The following is a 20749-nucleotide window of genomic DNA, read 5'->3' on the forward strand; positions in this document are numbered from 1 at the left end:
AATAGGTACACCGAATTATGATCACTAATCCTTGATCCAGCCCTCTTACGATTAACCAGTTACGTTGATTTTTTTCCTACGAAAATTTTCAAGTAGGTAGGTACCTAGTTAATATGAGTATGATGTCAATCGTAATTCTACGAACTGACCTCAAGATATCGATACAATGGTGCATAATAATTATTGAAGAACTGGTGTAAAAATTTTACGGAATCTACCTACGGATTCTTTATTTATTAATTATCAAATTTCCTGTCAATACCATAGTGTCATCCTACTATAGTCATGATTATTTGATGTCTGGACACTTGAAACTAGGACACGGTCAAGTTAATTGGGACAACAAAGATTAAAAGTTGTAAATATTTCTTGGAAATGTAGCAAAACTCATGTTTGCCTGAGTTTTCAGTGATACGAATAATAAAAATACCCGATGAAATTGCATTCGGGATTTGAAAAATACTAGTACGATATCGCAATTTCGATAGACACTTCCGGAGTATGAAAATGTATTTAATCGATGTCTACCTACTTACTTCATTCATACAAATACTTCTCATCCAGAAGTTGACTAGTTAATCAGTTAGTTGATGGCAACAACCCTGCGTTAATTTCGTGAACATGAGGAAAATTAATCTGTGTGTTCTGATTGTGGCCAATGTTGGTTTATTGTTCTTGTCTATTATTAATGTTCGTGCCGCGAGTAATTTTAATTCGACGAGTAGTCCGGATGGAGTTCAAAATGATTCTGCAGATGTTGAACTTGGGTATGTGATGTTTTTTTAATACCTATTAGTTCAGGTAGTTTTTGGAATGAGTAAGTGAAGCAGGTTAGTTTAATACCTATATTTCTTCCAGTGACGAATCAGCTCAACAAGGTGTAGTGGTTGATATGAGATTTGGAGATCTGAATTTTGAAAAGGAGACTATTTCGAACAAAAAGTTAAAGAAGGCAAAATTAAAGAGTATTGATGGCGATTGCGGAAAATTCGTTACACCTATTAATTCTGCATCTGTTTGTTCAAACGCTGAGTAAGTAAGATAGGTAGCTCAAATCTGTTCAGTTGATTATGCAAGTGCAATGAATAATAATAAGCGAAGTCATTTAAAAAATTTGTTGAAGCTCCATACTGAGACATATTACTTTTTATTATTGTATAGACTTTGCCAAGTAACATGCAAAGAAGGATTTGCCACAGAAAACGGAGATGAAAGTTTAGCTTATGCTTGTAAAAATAATTTATGGGCGGGCGTGAAATCTGGAAAACCAGTGATTGAAAAATGCAAAGGTAAGGTTAAGTCAATTATTTTGGACCTACAAAAATACCGATGATTTTCAAGGGTATTGAATTTTTCACGAGAATTATCTTCCCATTTTCAGCCAAATGTGAACCAGCTTGTCAAAACGATGGAAAATGTGTTATGCCAAATACTTGTCAATGTACATTGAACCATTACGGTCCGTTATGTGAATTTGAAAAATTACCTTGCGCCGAATTACCAAAAACTCCATTATTTTCATTTCGAAAATGTCTCGCGGAGTAATTACCATTTTCAATTAAATCACTGTAATATTTTAACCCATAGGTTGTTAATAATTTATTTAATTACTTGCTTCATAATATAGCACTTGCACTATATCGTGTATGCCTGGGAAACAATTTCCTGATGGTACAACCAGCGTAGATGCGAATTGTGAAAATGGAAAATGGATTCCGTCGAGAAAAGAATGGACAATAGTTCCTGACTGTATCCGTAAGCATTAAGCAACAAATCAAACCGAATTAGCTTATTGCAAATTGCAATTGAGTGGACAGAATTTGTTAATAATTTAAAATAATTTCAGCGATTTGTAATCCGCCTTGCAAGAATGGAGGTAAATGTATTGATACTGATACTTGCTTTTGCCCCAAGGACTTCAGAGGAGAAATTTGTCAGTATCGTAAGTATAATTCTTTATTTCTATGAATTTTCATGTTGTCTAAATGTGAGTATAATTTTCCTACTTGTTTCCATTTCGATTGAAATTTTGATTTTTCTGTTTCATTTTCTGGAAAAATTTTATTCATGTGGGAACACTGTGTATGCGAAAAAATTGTTCTGATCATTTTCTGATAAAAAAAAAACACGCTCATAATCTCAGAAGTCGAATTAAAATATATTTAATTTTAATTAGTATAGTTTTGGTACTTTAGTTAACTAACATGGAAGCATTCAATCATGATGTGTGTTTTAAGTTCTTTTCTTTCTTTGAATCCGATATTCGTGAAAATGATTAACATAAATCCGGATATCTGTCATTTTCTCAGCTACTTCGATCTGCGATCCATCGAAATTGAATTTTAATGGAAATTACAACTGTTCCGGTGATGAATTACAATTTTCTTGTGAATTATCATGTCCTCTTGGAATGGTCCCAGAAGTGAAATTCAACTCCAAGTACACTTGTTTGTATTCCGAAGGTAAATTTACTCCGACTGATGTCCCTCAATGTCAAATAGGTACGTAAAGTCTTTGAGAAATATAATAAGTTAATAGTTAATACCTACCACTTATCTAGAAAAACTTGAAAGTTAATGACACATTTGACTTTTTAACAGGTAGAATAATTGATGGAACTAAGATATCGCAATATGAATCAAAGTTGTTGAAATTGACGCCGGCTCCGGCCTCATGTATGATATGGGGTCCGTTTCACTTCAAAGCATTTAATGGAAAATTAATCAAGTGAGAATGAAACAAATTATGTTTAACGTCGTCTTTCATTTTTCATTCTAAAACTAAATCTGTTTCAGTTTCAAAGCTGCTTGTTCGTATGTGTTGGTGAGAGATGATGTGGAAAACCTATTTCAAGTTCAGATTGATATTAAGAATGATACCATTCTAAATGTTATTTTTTACATAAATAACGAAAAATATGTGTTGAGTAGAGCGGGTAAGTAGGTCCTGAAGTCACATATTTGATATCGATGTTTTTTCTTGGATCATTGCACCGTTAAATTACTCGAATAAGCAGCAACGTGCAATAAAATAACGATTTTTGTTTTTATAGATGGCAATAGACCCGTGTTGGATGTAATCAATAGTGGTCAAAAACTTTCGATTCCAAGTCAATTAAATGACTTGAAAGTTGAAGTAGTTAGTGGAAAAACAATACAAGTGTATGTTCCAGCAGCTAATTTGTATCTTTTGTGGAATCTCCAGGTAGGTATCAGCTCTACTGTTCTTATGTGATAAGAATCTACTTCGGTATTTTCAATTCAATTCTTTATTTAGTACGTTTAGGTATGCCTTTTGGCCTTGTACAAGTTATACATAATTGTGATTTTCAGGATGAATTACTAATAGACATTGGAGTGGAATTTTGGAATAGAACTAGCGGTCTATGTGGCAAAGGAAGTAATCCTTTGGTTCCTTTCAACCTTGTTGAATATGTGAAGAATGCTGCTGTGACATCTTTATTGGGTACCATATCTTACTTACTCATCTTAGAGTCATCTTTATCTTCATGGTTGTTTAAATTTCAGATTGAGTAATACGTACGTTCTTGTTTTCTAGATAAGTGTGAATCGCCGATTCAAGAAGAAAAACCGTGCAGGAAACAAGATCTCATCGTTGCCAAAAAAGTCTGCTTAAAACTTAGCGGTGATAGTATTTTCAAGCATTGTTTGAATGTAATTTTTATGTTTCTAGACAATTAATCAGTTTTTAATAGATGCATGCATATTGGTACTACCTACGTTTAAAAAAAAATTTTTTTTGTAGAAACTGATTATAAAAGAGTACATGGAAGCTTGCGAATGGACGATGTGTAATTGCGAGAAAATCAATAAGATGGAATGTATGTGCCAATTTTTCGCCAAATTTGTTCAACTGTGCAATCAAATGTCAGCAGGTGTTATGATTGATTGGCGTGAAAAATATAATTGCAGTAAGAAAAATATCCAATTGATCTAGTTTTGAATTAAAATCAACCTTACTTTTCAAATACAAATAATATTTTGTCCTTTTAGCGTATAATTGTCCGTCTAGTCAAGTTTACACGAGCTGCTTACCAACAAGTCAAGCTACTTGCGCATCTACAGAAATTACTCCTACGGGATTGCAGAAATATTGCGAAGAGGGTTGCGTTTGCGCTCCCGGAAGTGTTTTACAGAATGACACGTGTATTGCAAAGGAAACCTGTTCTTGCACGTTGAGAGGAAAGTTGTACAAACCTGGAAGTGTGATTGTGAATGATTGTAACAAATGGTAATTTTTTAATCTTGAATTTTCTCGTAGTTATTTTGAAATTTGAAATTTTTCAATTTTCATTTTTTGTAGTACCTGCGCTGATGGAAAATGGTCTTGCACCACTGCTGTTTGCAAAGCAGAATGCGTTGTTTTGGATCCTCATTATCGTACTTTCGACGAGAAGAAATACGACTTTACAGGATTCTGTAATTATAAATTGGTTTCGACGGGAAATTATTCAATTGAAATGGATAATTCGCAATGTTCAAACGTGAATATTCTATTCATACTTTGAAATAAAATAGATAGCTCGATGTAAATTAAGAGCTGTGTTTTATTTTCAGCAGAATCTCGACGTTAAAACGAATGAAAAACGATGCAAAACCATTATAATTCGTAGTGGTCGAAAAGTAGTCAAATTACAAAACCTCTGGAAAATTACCCTTGACGATATGGAAGTAGAAAAATTGCCGTTTATTGTCGACAACGAAGTATTTATCAGAAAAGCATCGTCAAATTTACTCGAAGGTATATTTAGTTGAACTGAAGATCAATATTTTTTATCGTCTTCATTTAATACCTATAAATCAACGAAACTTTTCTTTCCATTTTCAGTCTCACTGCCAAATTCTCTCGAGGTATTTTGGGACGGTGTTAATAAATTACAAATTTTCGCCGCACCTTCGTTATTTGGAAACACCAAGGTATAAATTTTTGTATTTTTTCAAGTGTACCTACCTACGCAATTACGAAAATTTTCAAACCAACTAATTACAATGTTCAAAAAGGGTCTTTGCGGAGTTTTCAACAATAATCAAAATGACGATCTATTAACTCCCGAAGGTGATATTGAGCAAGATCCTGTAGCGTTTGCAAATAAATGGAGAACTAAGGAAAACTGTATAATGGAGAAAAATTTCGACAGTGTTGCTATTTGCGAAGTGAATATACAGAATAAACCGATAGCTGAAAATTATTGTAAAAATTTAACGAGTTCCATTTTTGAAGGTAAATTAACTCCTTCTTTCTGACAGGTATGCAATTTTATTAACACTCGATTGCTTATATGTATTTTCAGAATGCCATTCTATCATTAATCCTCAAGATTATTACGAGGATTGTCTCAGTGATTTGTGTTCTTGTCGTGGAAATAATTTAGTCGATTGCTTCTGCCCTGTGCTATCAGCTTATGCGAGCAAATGCGCAAAAAATGGCATAGTCGTTGACTGGCGTAGTCAAATAAAAGAATGCAGTTAGTATCTTATTTGATGGATGATTTCACGCATCTTGTTTTGTATTCTTTATTTTTAAATTTCATTATTCAGGTATTCATTGCTCCACTGGGCAAAAGTTCGAAACTTGCGGCAACACGTGCCAGAGAAGTTGCAGCGATATAGCTCATAAGGAGCTCTGTAAAGAAACATGCGTTGAAGGATGTTATTGCCCCGATGGCTATACATTTGATGAGAATGAAAATTGTGTACCGCACAGCGAATGTCCTTGCGAATATAAGAATCAGAAATTTTCTCCTAATGAGATCACGATGCAAAACGAAACAAATGGTTTAAAATCTTGGTAGGTACCTAATTCAAATGTACCAGATTAATAATTGGAATTTTTTGTCTATGTTTTATTACTTACCAATGAAAGTAATTTTAATATTTTGTGGGTAGCGAGTGTAAAAATGCGTTGTGGCAATGTCGCGAAGCTTCTGAAGAAGAATTATTGAATTATAAAAATGGTACATCGTGCCCCTCCTCTAATATGGAGTACGTTGATTGTGAACCACCGGAGCCTGTAACTTGTCGGGTATATTTCAATTCATCACGCTATGTTTATTTGAAAATCATTGTTTGTGAAAACTGCAGCGTGTTATTTTTAGAACATGCACAATGATCCACCTAATTTTTCTTCCAAAACTTGCTATGCTGGATGTGTTTGTAAAAAAGGATATGTGTTGGAATCAGTTTCGAAGAAATGTATTAGACCTACTGATTGCCCCTGTCACCACGGAGGCAAAAGTTATAACGATAAAGAAGTTATCAACAAAGAATGCAATAATTGGTACTACTACCTACTTATTAAAAAATAATTAATAAAAATATACCAATCGTGCGAAAAATTTCCTGCTTATGAATTGTAAATTTTCTGTTCGATAGCACATGTGTTCGAGGAACTTGGGAATGCACAACGAAAGAATGTTCTGCGACCTGTTCATCTTGGGGTGATTCTCATTTCCGAACTTTTGACGGCCGATTTTATGATTTTCAAGGAACCTGCGATTATGTATTTGCTCAAGGATCTATTTCTGATAACGTGAATTTCACAGTTATTTTACAGGTATGTGAAATGAAGAGTTCCTACTTTTTAAAATTCATAATTTGAAATTGAGTAATGAGCTGGTGTTTTAGATTGTTCCTTGCGGTACTGGAGGGACCAGTTGTACGAAATCTGTCACTTTGAGAGTGGGGATTTACGACTTGTTTGAAACGTTGGTATTGGATAAGGAGAAAGAAGAAAACTTGAGGCAACAATACAAAACGTTGGTCGAAATTTGATCACTATTATTAGTGATATTGAACTTGAACCTATTTAATCGTTATTTCTTTCATTTTTTCCAGTTTAAAAATTATTAGCACTGAAATGTATATTTTTGCTATTATACCTACTCTTTCCATATCACTTCAATGGGATAAAGGAACGAGGGTTACTATTCAAGCGCACCCGAGATGGAAAAATAAGGTTAAATTTTCTCTATTGATACATTCATTACACACCCAGCTTTCGCTTATCTAACTTATCAATAATAATTTTCAGATCAACGGTCTTTGTGGAAATTACAACGATAATTCTCTAGATGATTTTCAAACCCCTTCAGGAGGTGTAACTGAAGTGACGCCTTCTCTGTTTGCTGATTCATGGAAATTACAACAACATTGTCCTTCGCCATCTCATTGCCAGGTATAAAAACTGAATTTGTTTGAAGAGGCAGAATGTGAAGAAAGCATTCGTATAATCATCAATTAAAAATGAACTTTTTTGTTCTTTAGGACCCCTGTGTTGTCAATTCGCACCGAAAATTCTGGGCCATTGAAAAATGTAGTTATCTAAAAAATAGCCCAGCATTCAAGCAATGCCATTCCGAAGTTTCAGTTGAAGATTATTATAAAAGGTACCTCTTAAATGAATTCGACAATTCAATCTTTTTGTCACCGAACGTGTATTAGGATTCTTGAAAATCTGCTTACAGATGTGTTTTTGACTCTTGTGCCTGTGATCAAGGAGGTGATTGTGAATGTATTTGCACAGTGTTTTCAGCTTATGCTCAAGAATGTGGTAACCGAGGACTGCATTTGAAATGGCGATCGCAGGAATTATGTCGTAAGAATTGAGCGCAATGTTTTGAAGAAGGATAAATATTAATGAAATAATTTTTGCCAATTTATTGAGTTTTTTTTTTTTTTTTTTTTTTAGCGATTCAGTGTGAGAATGGCACCGAATATTCTGCTTGCGTCGATCCTTGCCCAGAAGACTCTTGTGATAGTATCAGAGCTAGTAACTCTGTGACCAAAGAATGTAAAAAATTGAATTGCGTCGAAGGTTTGATATTGTCAAAAATTCAATAAATAGGTACCTACCTAGTTTTATTTTCATGATTTTAAATTGAATTGTTTTCAGGATGTCGTAAGAAAAGATGTCCTCCAGGGCAAATAAGAAAAAACGACACGAGTGATGAATGCGTTTCTCCAATGGATTGCAAATGTATCAGTATCGATGGCAAAACTTTCACGGAAAACGAGAAAATTACGGAAGATTCTTGTTCTTCATGGCAAGTGCAACAATTACGTTCTAAAAATTCATTTCGTTGAAATTAATAATTCTCCTATTGTATTTTGATTATTAGTTACTGTTCAAAAGGACAAATGGTCTGTTCTGGATCACCCTGCGGTATTACGAAATCGTCAAAAACCACACCATTGCCTGAACTCCCCGTAATTGCGTCGAGTATTTGTGTTAATGGATGGTCAGATTGGATCACAGTTTTAACACCTTTTTCTGGAAAACTGAATTTAAATAATATCACTTTTGAGAATACGGTTGGTTGAGAAGATGAATCACTCAGTTTTACATTTTTAATATTATTACTCTTGTAATAGGTACCTAGACCTACTTACATATTTTTCTTTGTTTTATCACAGAAAGATAGATTGGACTGTTTTCCGGATGATATAAAAAATATCTCGTGTAGATCGAAAACGTTCAATGCTTCTGATTTTGAAAACGTTGCTTGTAGTTTGCATGAAAAGATTCATTGCAAAAAAGACTGCGATCAGTTTCAAATTAAATTCTTGTGTCAATGTAGTAAGTTTTTTCGTAAATTATCTACGTGGGTCAGTTTTTTTTAGCATTCGTGAAATAAAATAGGTATACTTAATTAATACTTAATTGTTTTTCTGCGCAAAGGCGAATATCACGGACCAACAAAAACTTTCATTGTGGAAAAACCACCCGTTGTTGAACAAGGTAACATTTTTTTTTGTTTTAATATAAAAATTTAATTGCGAAGTCAGTGTTGTTTCAAATATTTTTAATTAAAATATGTTCTTTTTAGTCTGCAAAGAAGGATGGAGTGAATGGTTGGACATTTCAACACCCTCTATGAATAAAAATAATGGCGAAATGGAAACTCTCAAAGATCTGAAAGAACAAGATATTTCTGTCTGTCAACTTGGTTATATTAGCAACATCGAATGCAAATATCGTAATTCTTCCTTATCGTTAGTATATTTCTTGCGATGATTTCCTTTGAATGAAACATATCATGTTATTTATTATAATCTCTCCTCCATTCATTATTCATTTTTATAATCAGAAAACCAAAACCGAAATGGGCTTTGAAGCTGAAAAAACCGAAATTCAAATCTTCCTCGTCTGATCTAACTGACTGGAGAATGTCGGATGAACAAGATATATCTTGCAGTCCAGATGTGGGATTTGTATGCAATAATGATAAACAAAAATCTGGTCTGTGCAATGATTATCAAATTCGCGTGCTTTGTTCTTGCAGTAAGTACCGACGATAGAACCCCCCCCCCTCTCTCTTCACCATGTATAAATTAATTTTTCATTTAAACGTTTTTTGCTCAAATTATTCAGAACCGCCTACGACAGAACGAACCATTTTACCACAAGCACCAATATGCCCTCCTGGATCAGAATGGTCTGATTGTAAAATCGAATGCAATCAGTTGTGTGATTATTACAAACACGAGTTGAACAAAAAAGGACTTTGTCTTTCATCAAAAAGTTGTATTCCAGGATGCGTCAATGTTCCTTGTGCCAAAGACAAATTTTGGAGAGACGAGTCTACCTGTGTTGATCAACAAGAATGTACCTGTGCTACAAACAATGGCTCTTTGGCAAAGGTTTGTCGTCGATCTTTGTTGTTGCTTCATTCAACGATACCTACCTATGTAATTTTTACAGTTTCTTATTGTATTTTTTTTCTCGACTCTTCGACAGCCTGGAGCGGTTATTTTTGAAAATGATTGCAAGACTTGTCAGTGTATAAATAACGAATACGGGTGCTCTCCGGCGTTATGTGGAACCACAGAAAGTATTGAAACGAATGTAACTTCGTATCCGAAATTTGACTTTACCAAAGAAATTACGACAGAATCCAATCTTCTTGATAAAACCACAACGGAAATAATTGGCGAATTTTTGACTACTCCGATTCCGCTTACGCCTTTACCAAAATGTTCTTTGGAAGGGTAAGTCAGTGACTGATATTACTGATCGTAATAGCTTTTAATCAATTGATAATTCCGTAACAGCTACAAAGATGGTGCCGATAGGTTTGTGGAATGAGTGTTTTGAAGGAGCAAATTCCTATATAGTGTGCGCTTTCATTTACCTATGTGACTATGTTACTTTGTAGTTGTTGCCTTAATTTCAACCGTCGATTTTTCTTTCGTAGATTGATCACAATAGACGAACAAGCGAAGTATACCGCAAGTTCAAGTCAAAGCAGTAATAATACTCCGGAAAACGCTAAATTAATTATGTCAGGTGAGGCATATGCGTTGAAATATCATACCGAAGTTTAATTTTATTTGAAAATAGCAAATTTTAATTCAGTTATGAATTCTCTGTGTACCTACTTGAATTTCATGCGTAATAGTTTTCGCTTCAATATGCCTATAGGGTTACGAGAAACTCGGATGCTTAATTGTTGAAAATCATATTTTAATAATTTTCAACTGGGATTTGTAATAGGTGAATATATTAGCAATACGTATTCTTGGAAACCGCTCGCTTCAGATACTCAACCTTACTTGGAAATCGATGTTGAGAAAGTTCAGCCTATTTATGGAGTTACTATTGCTGGTAATCCTTCGCAAAATGAGTGGGTGAAGTCGTATAAAGTTTTGTATAGCTTGGATAATGTTTCGTATCAGCAAGCTCATCGCGCCGATAATTTAGAAGTGAGTTCTGGGAACAGATAATTTTCTGATCATAATATTATGAAAATATGGTTCAAATTTACCTATCTATTTACCAAATTTTATACATTTTCAGGTGTTCCGAGGTCCATACGATCATATTCACCCAATTCAGCAATTGTTTGATTCGCCAATAGAAGCACGTTACATTCGTATCAAACCATTATCTTGGGAGAAAGAAATTGCCATTTTGGTACAAGTTTTTGGTTGCGATTTCAATACTGCCAGCACTGCTATTCCTACAAGTAAAAATCATTTACTTTATTGTCCCCAAAACCTCATATATACCTCTACCTACTCTGAATTTGCTTCAATTTTTATGTTTTATTCAGCCTGTAACGAACCCATGGGCATTGAATCTGGAAAAATGTTCAATCATCAAGTTTCTGTTTCTTCTTCACTGAAAAATGATTTCAAAATTAGCGATTTGTCAATGTCTGGAAGTTCCGGATGGGCTCCTTTTATAGCATCTACTCAAGAATGGATTCAGGTATACTCGTCTGTCAACGCTAAGTTAAATTTTCAATTACTTTTTTCATCGTGAAAATCTCCCCGAATAGTTTGATTTTGTGGAAGAGCGAGTCATCGAAGGAATCGTCACTAAAGGAACTGATCTCGCTGCCATATCGAAAAAAGCTTGGATCGAGGCGTATAAAATTATGTATAGCATAGACGGAGTCAACTGGAGCCCTATCACTGACTCATCTAGAAATGAAAAGGTGTGTAAATTATAATTCAGATTATCTATGTTAATTTTATGCAATGATGCAACATACTGCGTTGACATCACAAATGCGCAATGATGATGACGTGATGAGTATGGAATATGAAGAAGTATGCACCTTGAAATTCAAAAATCAGCAACCCTACTTACATTGACGCAATTCAAGTTGATACTTCGACAAAAAGAGATAAACTATTAACGTAACAAGTAATTTAAAATTTTCACATTTCAGATTTTCGTGGGTAACGTCGATTCCGAAAATGCTTTCGTGAATATATTTTCACCACCTTTACAAGCCCGAAAACTAAAATTATATCCGATCAAATGGACGAACTTCCCATCTTTTCGGGTTGAAATTCTCGGTTGCTTTAAACCATATCGTAAGTAACTTTGTGCGCAATAATTTAAATTTTATTCGATATTTTGCTTTAAAAATGTATCTCCATTGAAGCTGATAATGAACCAGTCACCATAGAAGAACCATCTATTCCTCCTCTATGCAACGTGTGTCCTGGAGTGCAATCAACTGGTGATTGTAATTGTATCAATGATACCTACTGGTCTGGTTCCGCATGTGTTCGAAAAGAAATGTGCCCTTGTGTCGAAGGATTAGTGAGGTAAGTAATTCGCACAATAGAAATAAAAAAACTCTTTATTTAAAAATAATATACCTATGCTGGTTTGTTTGCAGTCATTCCGTAGGCAGTACGTATATAAAAAGCGATTGCGAGAAATGTACCTGTTCCTTGGGTGGCATTCCTTTCTGCTCTTTAATAAACAATAATAATTGCGATAATTGTACCGAACAGGTAAATGAATAAAATTCACCTTGAACTTGCATAATAAAAGTGTTGTTATTGGTACGTTTATTTAATCTCATTTCAGGGTTTACGACGAGTTACAGAAAATGATTGTAATTGCCATTGTGAAAAATGCCCCGATGGTACTTTATTATGTCCTACAACGAATTTTTGTTTGAATGAAACATTATGGTGCAACGGATATAAAGAATGTCCTGACGATGAAACCGGATGTTTGTCATCTACTGTGGCAGACGCCAATTTTACTACGGAAAAGTCTCGAGTTGATGTATCCTCTGTTGCAACTCCTGTAATTGGTACGATCATCTTGAATACCTACAGAAAAAATACCTGCGTACCCCTGAGGGTGTTTTTTTCCTAATGAATTTATTCTATTTATAGACGAATGTCCTCCTATCAACTGCTCGACTGGATATTACGCCGAGCTAAGTTCAACCCAGACACGTGTAAAAAATACTGGAATATTGAAAAATGTCAAAGCCAAAGAGATCTTGAAATCATCCTCGTTCCATGAAGTTGTACAATCGGTAAACAAAGGAGAACATTTCTATCACGAAGAAACTTCTTTGAATATCGAAACTGTTCATTCTCATTTGAAAACTTCTGATATGGCGGAATATATTCATCAACAACAACTGCAATCGGAATCTACGGAAGATATGGCTTGCAAAGATTGGATCTGTATTCCGAATGGATTAACTTGCGAGAAACCCCAGTGTTCTCCTGGTACGAAATTGATCACTAAATGGACCGGAGAAGCTTGCCCTACTTACGAATGCATTGTGCTTCCTCCTAATGAAAAAGAATGCAGTGTCAATGGTAAAATTATCTCTACTTTTGATGGATTATCCTACATTTACGACGTCTGTGATCATATTTTGGCTGAAGATAAAGCTTTTGGTATTTGGAAGATTAGAAGTAAGCATATTATGGTTGCCTATCTTTTTTATCAGCGTAATGAATGGGTTACTGAAGATACCTACTTTGTACGATTCCGTTCTTTTACAGAAACAAATAAATGTTCTTTCGTTGGTTTATGTGTCACATCGTTAGTTATCAATATTGGCAATGACACAACCGAGATTTTTTCCAATCTTACCGCAAAGTTCAATGGCTATTCATACACGATTTCACAAGTTCGTATACTATTTCCTTCTGATATGAAGGTATTTGTAGATTCCTATCTATAGGTTAATGAACGGAAATTTAATCTTACGAATTATTTCAGTTACAAGCTATTGGAGCTAAAAGTGGTCTATTTGTCTTACAAGAAATTTCGGACAGTTTTATTATTTTCGTTAGCACTGATCTGAAATTCAGTGTTTTCTGGGGCACTACAGGAAATGTTAAAATTATTGTGAGTTGTTTCATCATTCAACTTTAAGATTTCGAATTCAATTTTCAAAATGAATTTATTTATAGATTCTAACTTTATGTAATTGATTAAGTACACCTGAATGAGCAACTTGAAAAAATGTTTCAGGTGGATTCATCTCTCCGAGGAATGGTCGATGGCCTATGCGGAGTATTCGATTTCAATATCGATAACGATAAAACTAAACCAGACGGCAGTGTTGTTGTGAGTTCACAAGAATTTGGCGATTCGTGGAATGGCAGTTCTGAATTTTGTGAAATAAAAGCATGTCAAAAAGATATTCAAATTAAAGCGGCAGAAATTTGCGGAGTTTTCAGGTGATAATTCACTGGAAATATTTCAACGACAGTTTCAGCTGAATTTTTAATATTATGTACCTACTTGTTTGCTTTAATGCTCGTAGAACTGAACCATTTAATGTATGTGACTTGACGATAAACTTGGATGATTATATTCCTAAATGTATGGAATCCTTATGCACCTGTGCCAACTCAGCGACTAATTTCGACAAAGAATGTAGATGTCAAATAATGGAAAGTTTTGCATCGAAATGTCTTTCTTTGGAACAAGGAATCGATATTTCTTCCTGGAGGATTAAATACGAGTGTCGTGAGTGGGAACTTATTATAAAATAATTATTTTACACCTTTAAATTCTAAAATTTATTTTTCATTCATAGCTGTAAACTGTTCTGCGCCTTTCGTGTATCATGAATGCTACGATCGACAATGTGAACCTAGCTGCGATTCTTTGCTGCAGAAAGATGAATGCCCTAAAATAGAAAACAAATGTTTCCCTGGATGCTATTGCCCCGATGGTCTTTTACGAAAAGGAAATTCGTGCATTAAACCTTCAGAATGTCGAGATTGTAAGCAAAAGTCTTATACCTACCCGTACTTACTACACCGAATGGATTGAGTTTTTTAGTGGAGAGAAGATAGGAGAATGAATACCTATTAACTTATTTGTTCAAAATTTAGACATATCATTCGAACTCCTCTACTCCCTCCTTGGATCTAATCTTTAAAAATTATTGCACGATTTATTTCAGGCGAATGTGGTGGAAATGGTGTCACACAATTTTCGACTTTTGATCAAGTAGAGATACCATTCGATGGCAGTTGTTCTTCGTACATGTTATTGCATCTGAAAAATACAAAGAATGCTGATTCTGAATTGAAGGCCAGTACAAAAAAATTATAATAATCATCAAAAGCAGGTTCTTGTAATATTTAACGAAGATTGTTAATTATAGGTAATTTTGACAAATGCTCCCTGCGTAAATCCCCATCTCAAAGGTGTTTGCCCTCATGGTATAACTGTTATTGTGGACAAAAATGAGATATTACTCGCCCAGTCAGAGAAGGATCTAAATAAGGTACCTACCTACTTAATGCAATTCACCGAAAATATCAATTTCAGTGATGTTAAGTAGGTATAGGTATTAATTCAAAATGATGAATTTCAGATCGATGTAAAACTCAATAATGAATCCATAACGAGTTTCCCTCACGTGACAGATTTTTTGAAAATAATCGAGTCACCTGGTATATCTGCTAAATTATCAGTACCATCTTTACATCTGGATATTGTTTTCATGTCTCACAACAGAGGATTTTCTGTCCAATTACCATCGCATTTATATACAAATAAATTGAAAGGACTGTGTGGTATGCAAGCATCTTTATATATCTCAAATTTTTAAATACAATTGTTGGTCGAAATTTTACACTCGTAAATTAATTCCACGTTTCGTAAACAGGATCATGTAATAGAGATCAAATGGATGATATAAGAGGGCCCAACGAAGAAATTCCTAGCTCAATTAAAGAATTCTTGAAAAGCTGGCGGACCGAATATACGGCAGGTTGGAAAATTTTTATGGAATTAAAAAACACAAGTACCTTCGCGAGCGTTTTAACGAAACGCAAGAGAAATATTAATGACTCGTTTGTTGGTAGATACTGAGAAAAGGAACTGCAGCTATGTGTCCCAGCAAATATCATCGTTTGAAAATTTCACTATAGAATGTGCCGCTCCTCCTGAAAACGACCCGTGTTTATTATTTTTAAACGAAGAATTATTCGGACAGGTTGAAAAAATTCATCGTGTTGTAATAAACTTGGTAGTTATTTAACGAAAAATATTCATCGGAAATATTTTCCATTTTAGTGTCACCCGATAGTTGATCCGCTCAAATATGTCGATTTATGTCATAATTCCACGTGTAGTGGAGTAAATCATTGCTATGCTTTGGAATCTTACGCGTCAGAATGCCAGAAAAATGGAATTTGTTCCCAATGGCGGTCTGCTAACTTATGTCCCTATGTTTGTCCGGAAGGTAGGCTTCTACAGAGCTGGTTACCTACTCAGCTGCATCATAATGCTGTATTTTGTAGGTACCTAATTAAATACGAGTATTTTCAAAATATTATCTTCGATTTTAGGATTGGTTTACGAAGCTTGTAGCATTGGATGCGAGATTACTTGCGATAACTATAAACAATTCAAGGAAGATTTTACCACCTGTACTGAACCATTTGTAGAAAAATGTGTTTGTCCATCGAGCCAGGTATATAAAACGACGTTGTTTACCAAGTTCATATGAAATTAATAATTTTTCCGTTATTCTGATGCTGAAATTTATTTCTAGGTGTTACAAAATGGCATTTGCATAAATCAAGCCAGATGTCACCCTTGCGACAAATATGGTCATTTTATTGGTGATCAGTGGCAACCTGATGATTGTTCCTTATGTCAGTGCATGGAAGATGGAAGTATAAGATGTCAGAAAAAGGACTGCGGAGGTGATATAATTTGTCCTCCTGGTTTCCAAACCGAAATAGATCCCAAAAACGACGATCCTTGTTGTATAAAACACATTTGCAGTAAGAATGTTTTATTAGATATGCACTAGTCTTAGTATATTCTTGATTTATAATACCTATCATGTTGCCATGAGTAAATACTATAACTTTTATTTTCTAGTTGCGGAATTCTCGTTGAATTGCAGCGAACCAATTAAACCACTGTGTGGAAAACATCAAACAATTAAAATGAAAATGACCGATAACAATTGCACCGAATATTTCTGCTGTAAGTTAATCGTCTAAACGTGCGGTTTTTCTTTTCTAAAACGAGCTAGATTAATACGACGAGTCACTTTTTAGCCTGTATCCCTCCCGAAGAATGTCCTTCAATTGGTAATGAAAAAGATGTTGAACTTATAACTGGAATGGTTAGGGTGGAAAAAAAAAAAGGTTGTTGTCCATCTATCGACATTATTTGTGACGTGAATACGTGCCCGAGGCCATTGGAATGTCCATCGTACTTCGTATTACATGAAATCAAAAATAGTCATGGTTGTTGTCCAGAATTTAAATGCGGTAAGCGAGTGATGAGTTGATAGAAATGACTTTATTTAAAAATCCTTTTTTGATGAGGTCATCCTATCAAACCTAAGTGTTTCTTTGGAAATTATTATGATTTTTCAAAAATCAATAATAGGTAATACTTACCTTACTTAATATCGATGATTTTAATTCATAGTACGTGTTTGTTGTTTTTTCGCAGAGCTGCCTCCGAATACGTGTATTCACGAGTACGAATGGATCGCTGAATATAATGGCTCTACAAGAGAACGTTTACCTTCGGAGAAATACAAAGAGCTTAAAGAGGTAAGTGTAGGTGATTTGATCGATGCGTAATGAAGTTTAAAAGTTTTTAATGGATTGCCATAAAAGTGGAGTATGATTAGGGTGTATTGAGCGAGAAGAAAGGAACTAGGCAGGTATAGTTTATTTTACGGTGATTTTCGGGAATTTTTAGTGCGATTTTTTTTTTTTACCAAACCGTGAGTACGTCGATAATATTTTTGGGTAGGTAAATCAAATGTACCTACCAACATAAACTTAGGTACGATTATAAACAATTCTCATTGGAAATTACGCTCTGATACCTGCATAATCAGGGTTTCTAAAAATTTGAATATAGGAGTTACATATATACTACTCTACTTAAATACGTAGCTCATTGTGTAAGTATTTTTACTTTGATTTGCAGATAGGCGATAGTTGGTTCGATGGTCCATGTAAACAGTGCTCGTGTATAAATGGTTCAATCCATTCAGTATGCAACAGCATGATTTGTGAAGAACCTAAATCTACAGAAATTCAGCCTTTTGTGACTGAACCAGTTTATTATTTCGGAACTTGTTGTCCATCGTACAAAAAAGTTGCTTGTAAAGCGAATGATTTAATTTATCCGGTAAGTTAGATAGATACTCGAATAATATTGAAACTGTCAGCTATATGAAATTTACGGAACTATTCAAACTCCCCTCCCCCTCTCAGACCTCAACTTTTCGTGATGAGCAAAAAAATTGAAAAATTAAAAAAAATACTACAAAGATAGAATGATAAGTATTTTTAATACTTTTTTAGTGAACAAATTTTCATAATGGAATCTCTACAACCCCAAGGCTACAAGAGCCCCCAATTTTGATCAAAAATCAAAGCATTTTCCTCATTGTATTTCTGTTTCAAAATTGTCTATCGAATTCCTTCATACTCCTCCCTTCCCTTCTTTTCCACCTCACGAGTAGTAATAATAATACTACCTACCTATTCAATAAATTCGATGCAGTCAATTTAAGTAATGTGTTGAAAATTTTGCGCTGAATTCAAAAATCATGGTCGTTTAATTTTTTCGCAGGTTGGCACATCATGGAACATCAGTTCAGACCCATGCAGAACTATGCACTGTGTTCAAAATTCCGAAACAGGAGAAGTATCAATTGAACAAGTCATCCAGTTATGTAATACAACTTGCGATCTTGTGAGTACCTACCTATACCCACTATATCCATTTATAATTATACGTAGGTATTGTACGTACTAGTAGATGTATTACTTTGGCAGCAGGAATAGGCGCTAATTTCCACCATTTTTTGGACCAATTTCTAGGGCGAGCGATACGTAAAATCTCGTGACGACGTTTGCTGTGGACGTTGCATTCAAGAAATGTGCGTCGATGAAAATCTCACTTTGCATTACCCGAACACATCTTGGAACTCGAGCGACGGTTGTATTAAATATGAATGCACCCCTGAGGTTCGTTACATAAGTATTTATAGTCCCAAAATAACCTGCGTATCTGCCGAAATGAGTTACGACTTTGAAAATATTGTTTTATTTACAGCTTAAAATGACAGCTTTCGTAGAGGTTTGTCCCGACGTAACGGATTGCCCCGAAGAATCCATAATCAATAAAGGATGCTGTCGCGAATGCAAGAAACAATCCTATTCGCAAGTGAATTGCGAAGTTGCCTCTTTACCGTTAAATGATACAATTAAAATCGTTTATAAACGCGATTTAGTTCATGGTATTTGCACAAACCCTGACCAGATTTACGGATTTACCAAATGTACCGGTCAATGTGATACTGCTGCGTATTACGATGAAAGTAAATGAAAATTAACCATACATTCGTCATGATAAATCATAATGTAGATAGGTATTTAAATTCTCGGTTTTCATTTTATTATTCGTCTATTCGTAGGAACGACTAAATACAGTAGTACGTGCCAATGCTGCGTCGGAACTAATTATGATGCGAAAAACGTAGTACTGACTTGTGAAGATGGGTATACTTTCGAGCAAGGTATCCAAGTGCCTTCTGCTTGCAGTTGTCAATCTTGTGCTGATCAACAAAAGGTTTACGGTGTGAACCCGTGAGCAAAAGCAAGTATTAAGAGTTTGGTTTTAAATATTTATTAGTTGTGGTTTATTTATTTAATTATTTATTTATTTTGTTTGTTTTTGTTATTTATTTATTTTTGTTGGAATAATAATTTTGTAAAGAAAAACAATCGCTCAATTTATCGCTACGTCAAAAACATGGATATTTTATGACATTGGTAAATAGGTACCTATGTAAAAAATGCATTTTTAGGTACAAATTTATTTCATTTATTTCGTATATTATTTCCTGATTGTCATGATGAGATCTATGCATGTACATGTAAAGAAAACAACAAAAGGATAAAAAATTTCTCAGCCTGTTGGAAACTAACGTCGAATTTAAAACTTTCCATATTCCGATTCCGAAGATTCACTTCCATCACAGAGCTATAAATTTGTATTTTGTATCATTTCATTGCTCTTTTTACTTACCGAATACAAGCATATGGCTTACCTACCTTTCACGATTGTAAAATTGACCATGATCATTGATAAAACGTAGACTATGTCTATGTCTCGTATTCTCACGACTACAAATTACATCTTCGTGACCCAAGTACTTGAACTGAAAGGCTAAATGTGTATATGCCAAATCTTCGTTCTTTATTCGTGTTAGTCATGATTGTGTATATTCGATTAAAATGAAAACTTTGTTTTTCCAGAATGAAATTTACGATACCTATGTTTGATTTCCTATTGAAATTTTTCTCTATTCGTGAAATATCTTTGAAGATGTAGCGAAGAGAAAATAAAGTGCCTACTTGATATTTTTCATTTACCTACGTGTAAGTAAGTAACTTGACCTATAGGTTGATATTTATTTTGTGGTGGAGGTTACTCGAGTACCTAGACCTTTACGCTCCATGTTCCACATGATCAAGGTTGCGTTGTGTTGAATGATGGCAATTTGCTCGAATGCCCGTGATTAATTTTCACGCTGACTTTTCCAAAAAAAATTAAGACTGATGATTATTTACCTAATTTTGAATCAACGTGACTTTTCATTGGAGTATGAAAAATTTGTTGGATTTGGTAGGTGGGTAATTGGTATCGATTTATTTTACCTAGCCCGTTTGTATCCTATCAACTCGAAATATTCAAAATTGAGGACTTGAATTAGAATAGTTTGATAACATTTTTTCTAGCAATAATTCTATTTCAATATTAGCCTAATTCCTTATCGCAAATACTCACTTTGTAATTGATGTAATGAAATAGCTACTCGTACATCGTAATTTCAAATGATCAAAATTTATTCCCTTGAAATTTTTTTAATAAATTACAAGTAGATTCACTCATTAATTGGGTCGTATAGATACGTACTTAGTACTTACTACTTACATACCAA

The 20749-nt window shown here is 34.3% G+C and overlaps 1 protein-coding gene across 4 annotated transcripts; it reads left to right on the forward strand.

The window, feature by feature from the left end:
* Nucleotides 1-530: 530 nt before the first annotated feature.
* On the forward strand, nucleotides 531-20168 carry Hml (Hemolectin). Of its 4 annotated transcripts, none has more exons than XM_065344143.1 (68): nucleotides 531-767; nucleotides 859-1032; nucleotides 1162-1289; nucleotides 1382-1541; nucleotides 1628-1755; nucleotides 1847-1942; nucleotides 2310-2501; nucleotides 2601-2727; nucleotides 2796-2935; nucleotides 3053-3204; nucleotides 3333-3465; nucleotides 3559-3674; nucleotides 3766-3931; nucleotides 4014-4251; nucleotides 4324-4504; nucleotides 4578-4761; nucleotides 4849-4937; nucleotides 5022-5241; nucleotides 5312-5485; nucleotides 5559-5808; nucleotides 5907-6042; nucleotides 6116-6297; nucleotides 6393-6573; nucleotides 6645-6775; nucleotides 6855-6975; nucleotides 7051-7194; nucleotides 7284-7405; nucleotides 7484-7614; nucleotides 7708-7833; nucleotides 7912-8062; nucleotides 8138-8330; nucleotides 8433-8595; nucleotides 8698-8757; nucleotides 8846-9011; nucleotides 9107-9300; nucleotides 9391-9659; nucleotides 9757-10007; nucleotides 10214-10305; nucleotides 10513-10721; nucleotides 10816-11229; nucleotides 11300-11458; nucleotides 11696-11843; nucleotides 11915-12080; nucleotides 12155-12272; nucleotides 12349-12580; nucleotides 12666-13202; nucleotides 13293-13420; nucleotides 13513-13641; nucleotides 13768-13976; nucleotides 14063-14268; nucleotides 14339-14527; nucleotides 14711-14841; nucleotides 14915-15037; nucleotides 15128-15329; nucleotides 15422-15526; nucleotides 15621-15751; nucleotides 15832-16000; nucleotides 16107-16231; nucleotides 16313-16547; nucleotides 16648-16755; nucleotides 16830-17045; nucleotides 17233-17336; nucleotides 17722-17925; nucleotides 18373-18495; nucleotides 18624-18770; nucleotides 18859-19123; nucleotides 19220-19401; nucleotides 20064-20168. In XM_065344143.1, the coding sequence occupies exons 1-67, from the start codon at nucleotides 622-624 to the stop codon at nucleotides 19393-19395; spliced, it is 11415 nt and encodes a 3804-aa protein (XP_065200215.1). In that variant the 5' UTR covers nucleotides 531-621; the 3' UTR covers nucleotides 19396-19401; nucleotides 20064-20168. The 4 variants fall into 4 exon arrangements, with proteins under 4 accessions (XP_065200215.1, XP_065200217.1, XP_065200214.1 ...); XM_065344145.1 differs by lacking the exon at nucleotides 20064-20168 and having other exon boundaries at nucleotides 10816-10984; nucleotides 11072-11229; nucleotides 19220-19863; XM_065344142.1 differs by lacking the exon at nucleotides 20064-20168 and having other exon boundaries at nucleotides 19220-19863.
* The last annotated feature ends 581 nt before the right edge of the window (nucleotides 20169-20749 follow it).

This window comes from Planococcus citri, chromosome 1 (assembly GCF_950023065.1).
Source record: "Planococcus citri chromosome 1, ihPlaCitr1.1, whole genome shotgun sequence".
In the NCBI taxonomy this organism is placed as follows: domain Eukaryota; kingdom Metazoa; phylum Arthropoda; class Insecta; order Hemiptera; family Pseudococcidae; genus Planococcus; species Planococcus citri.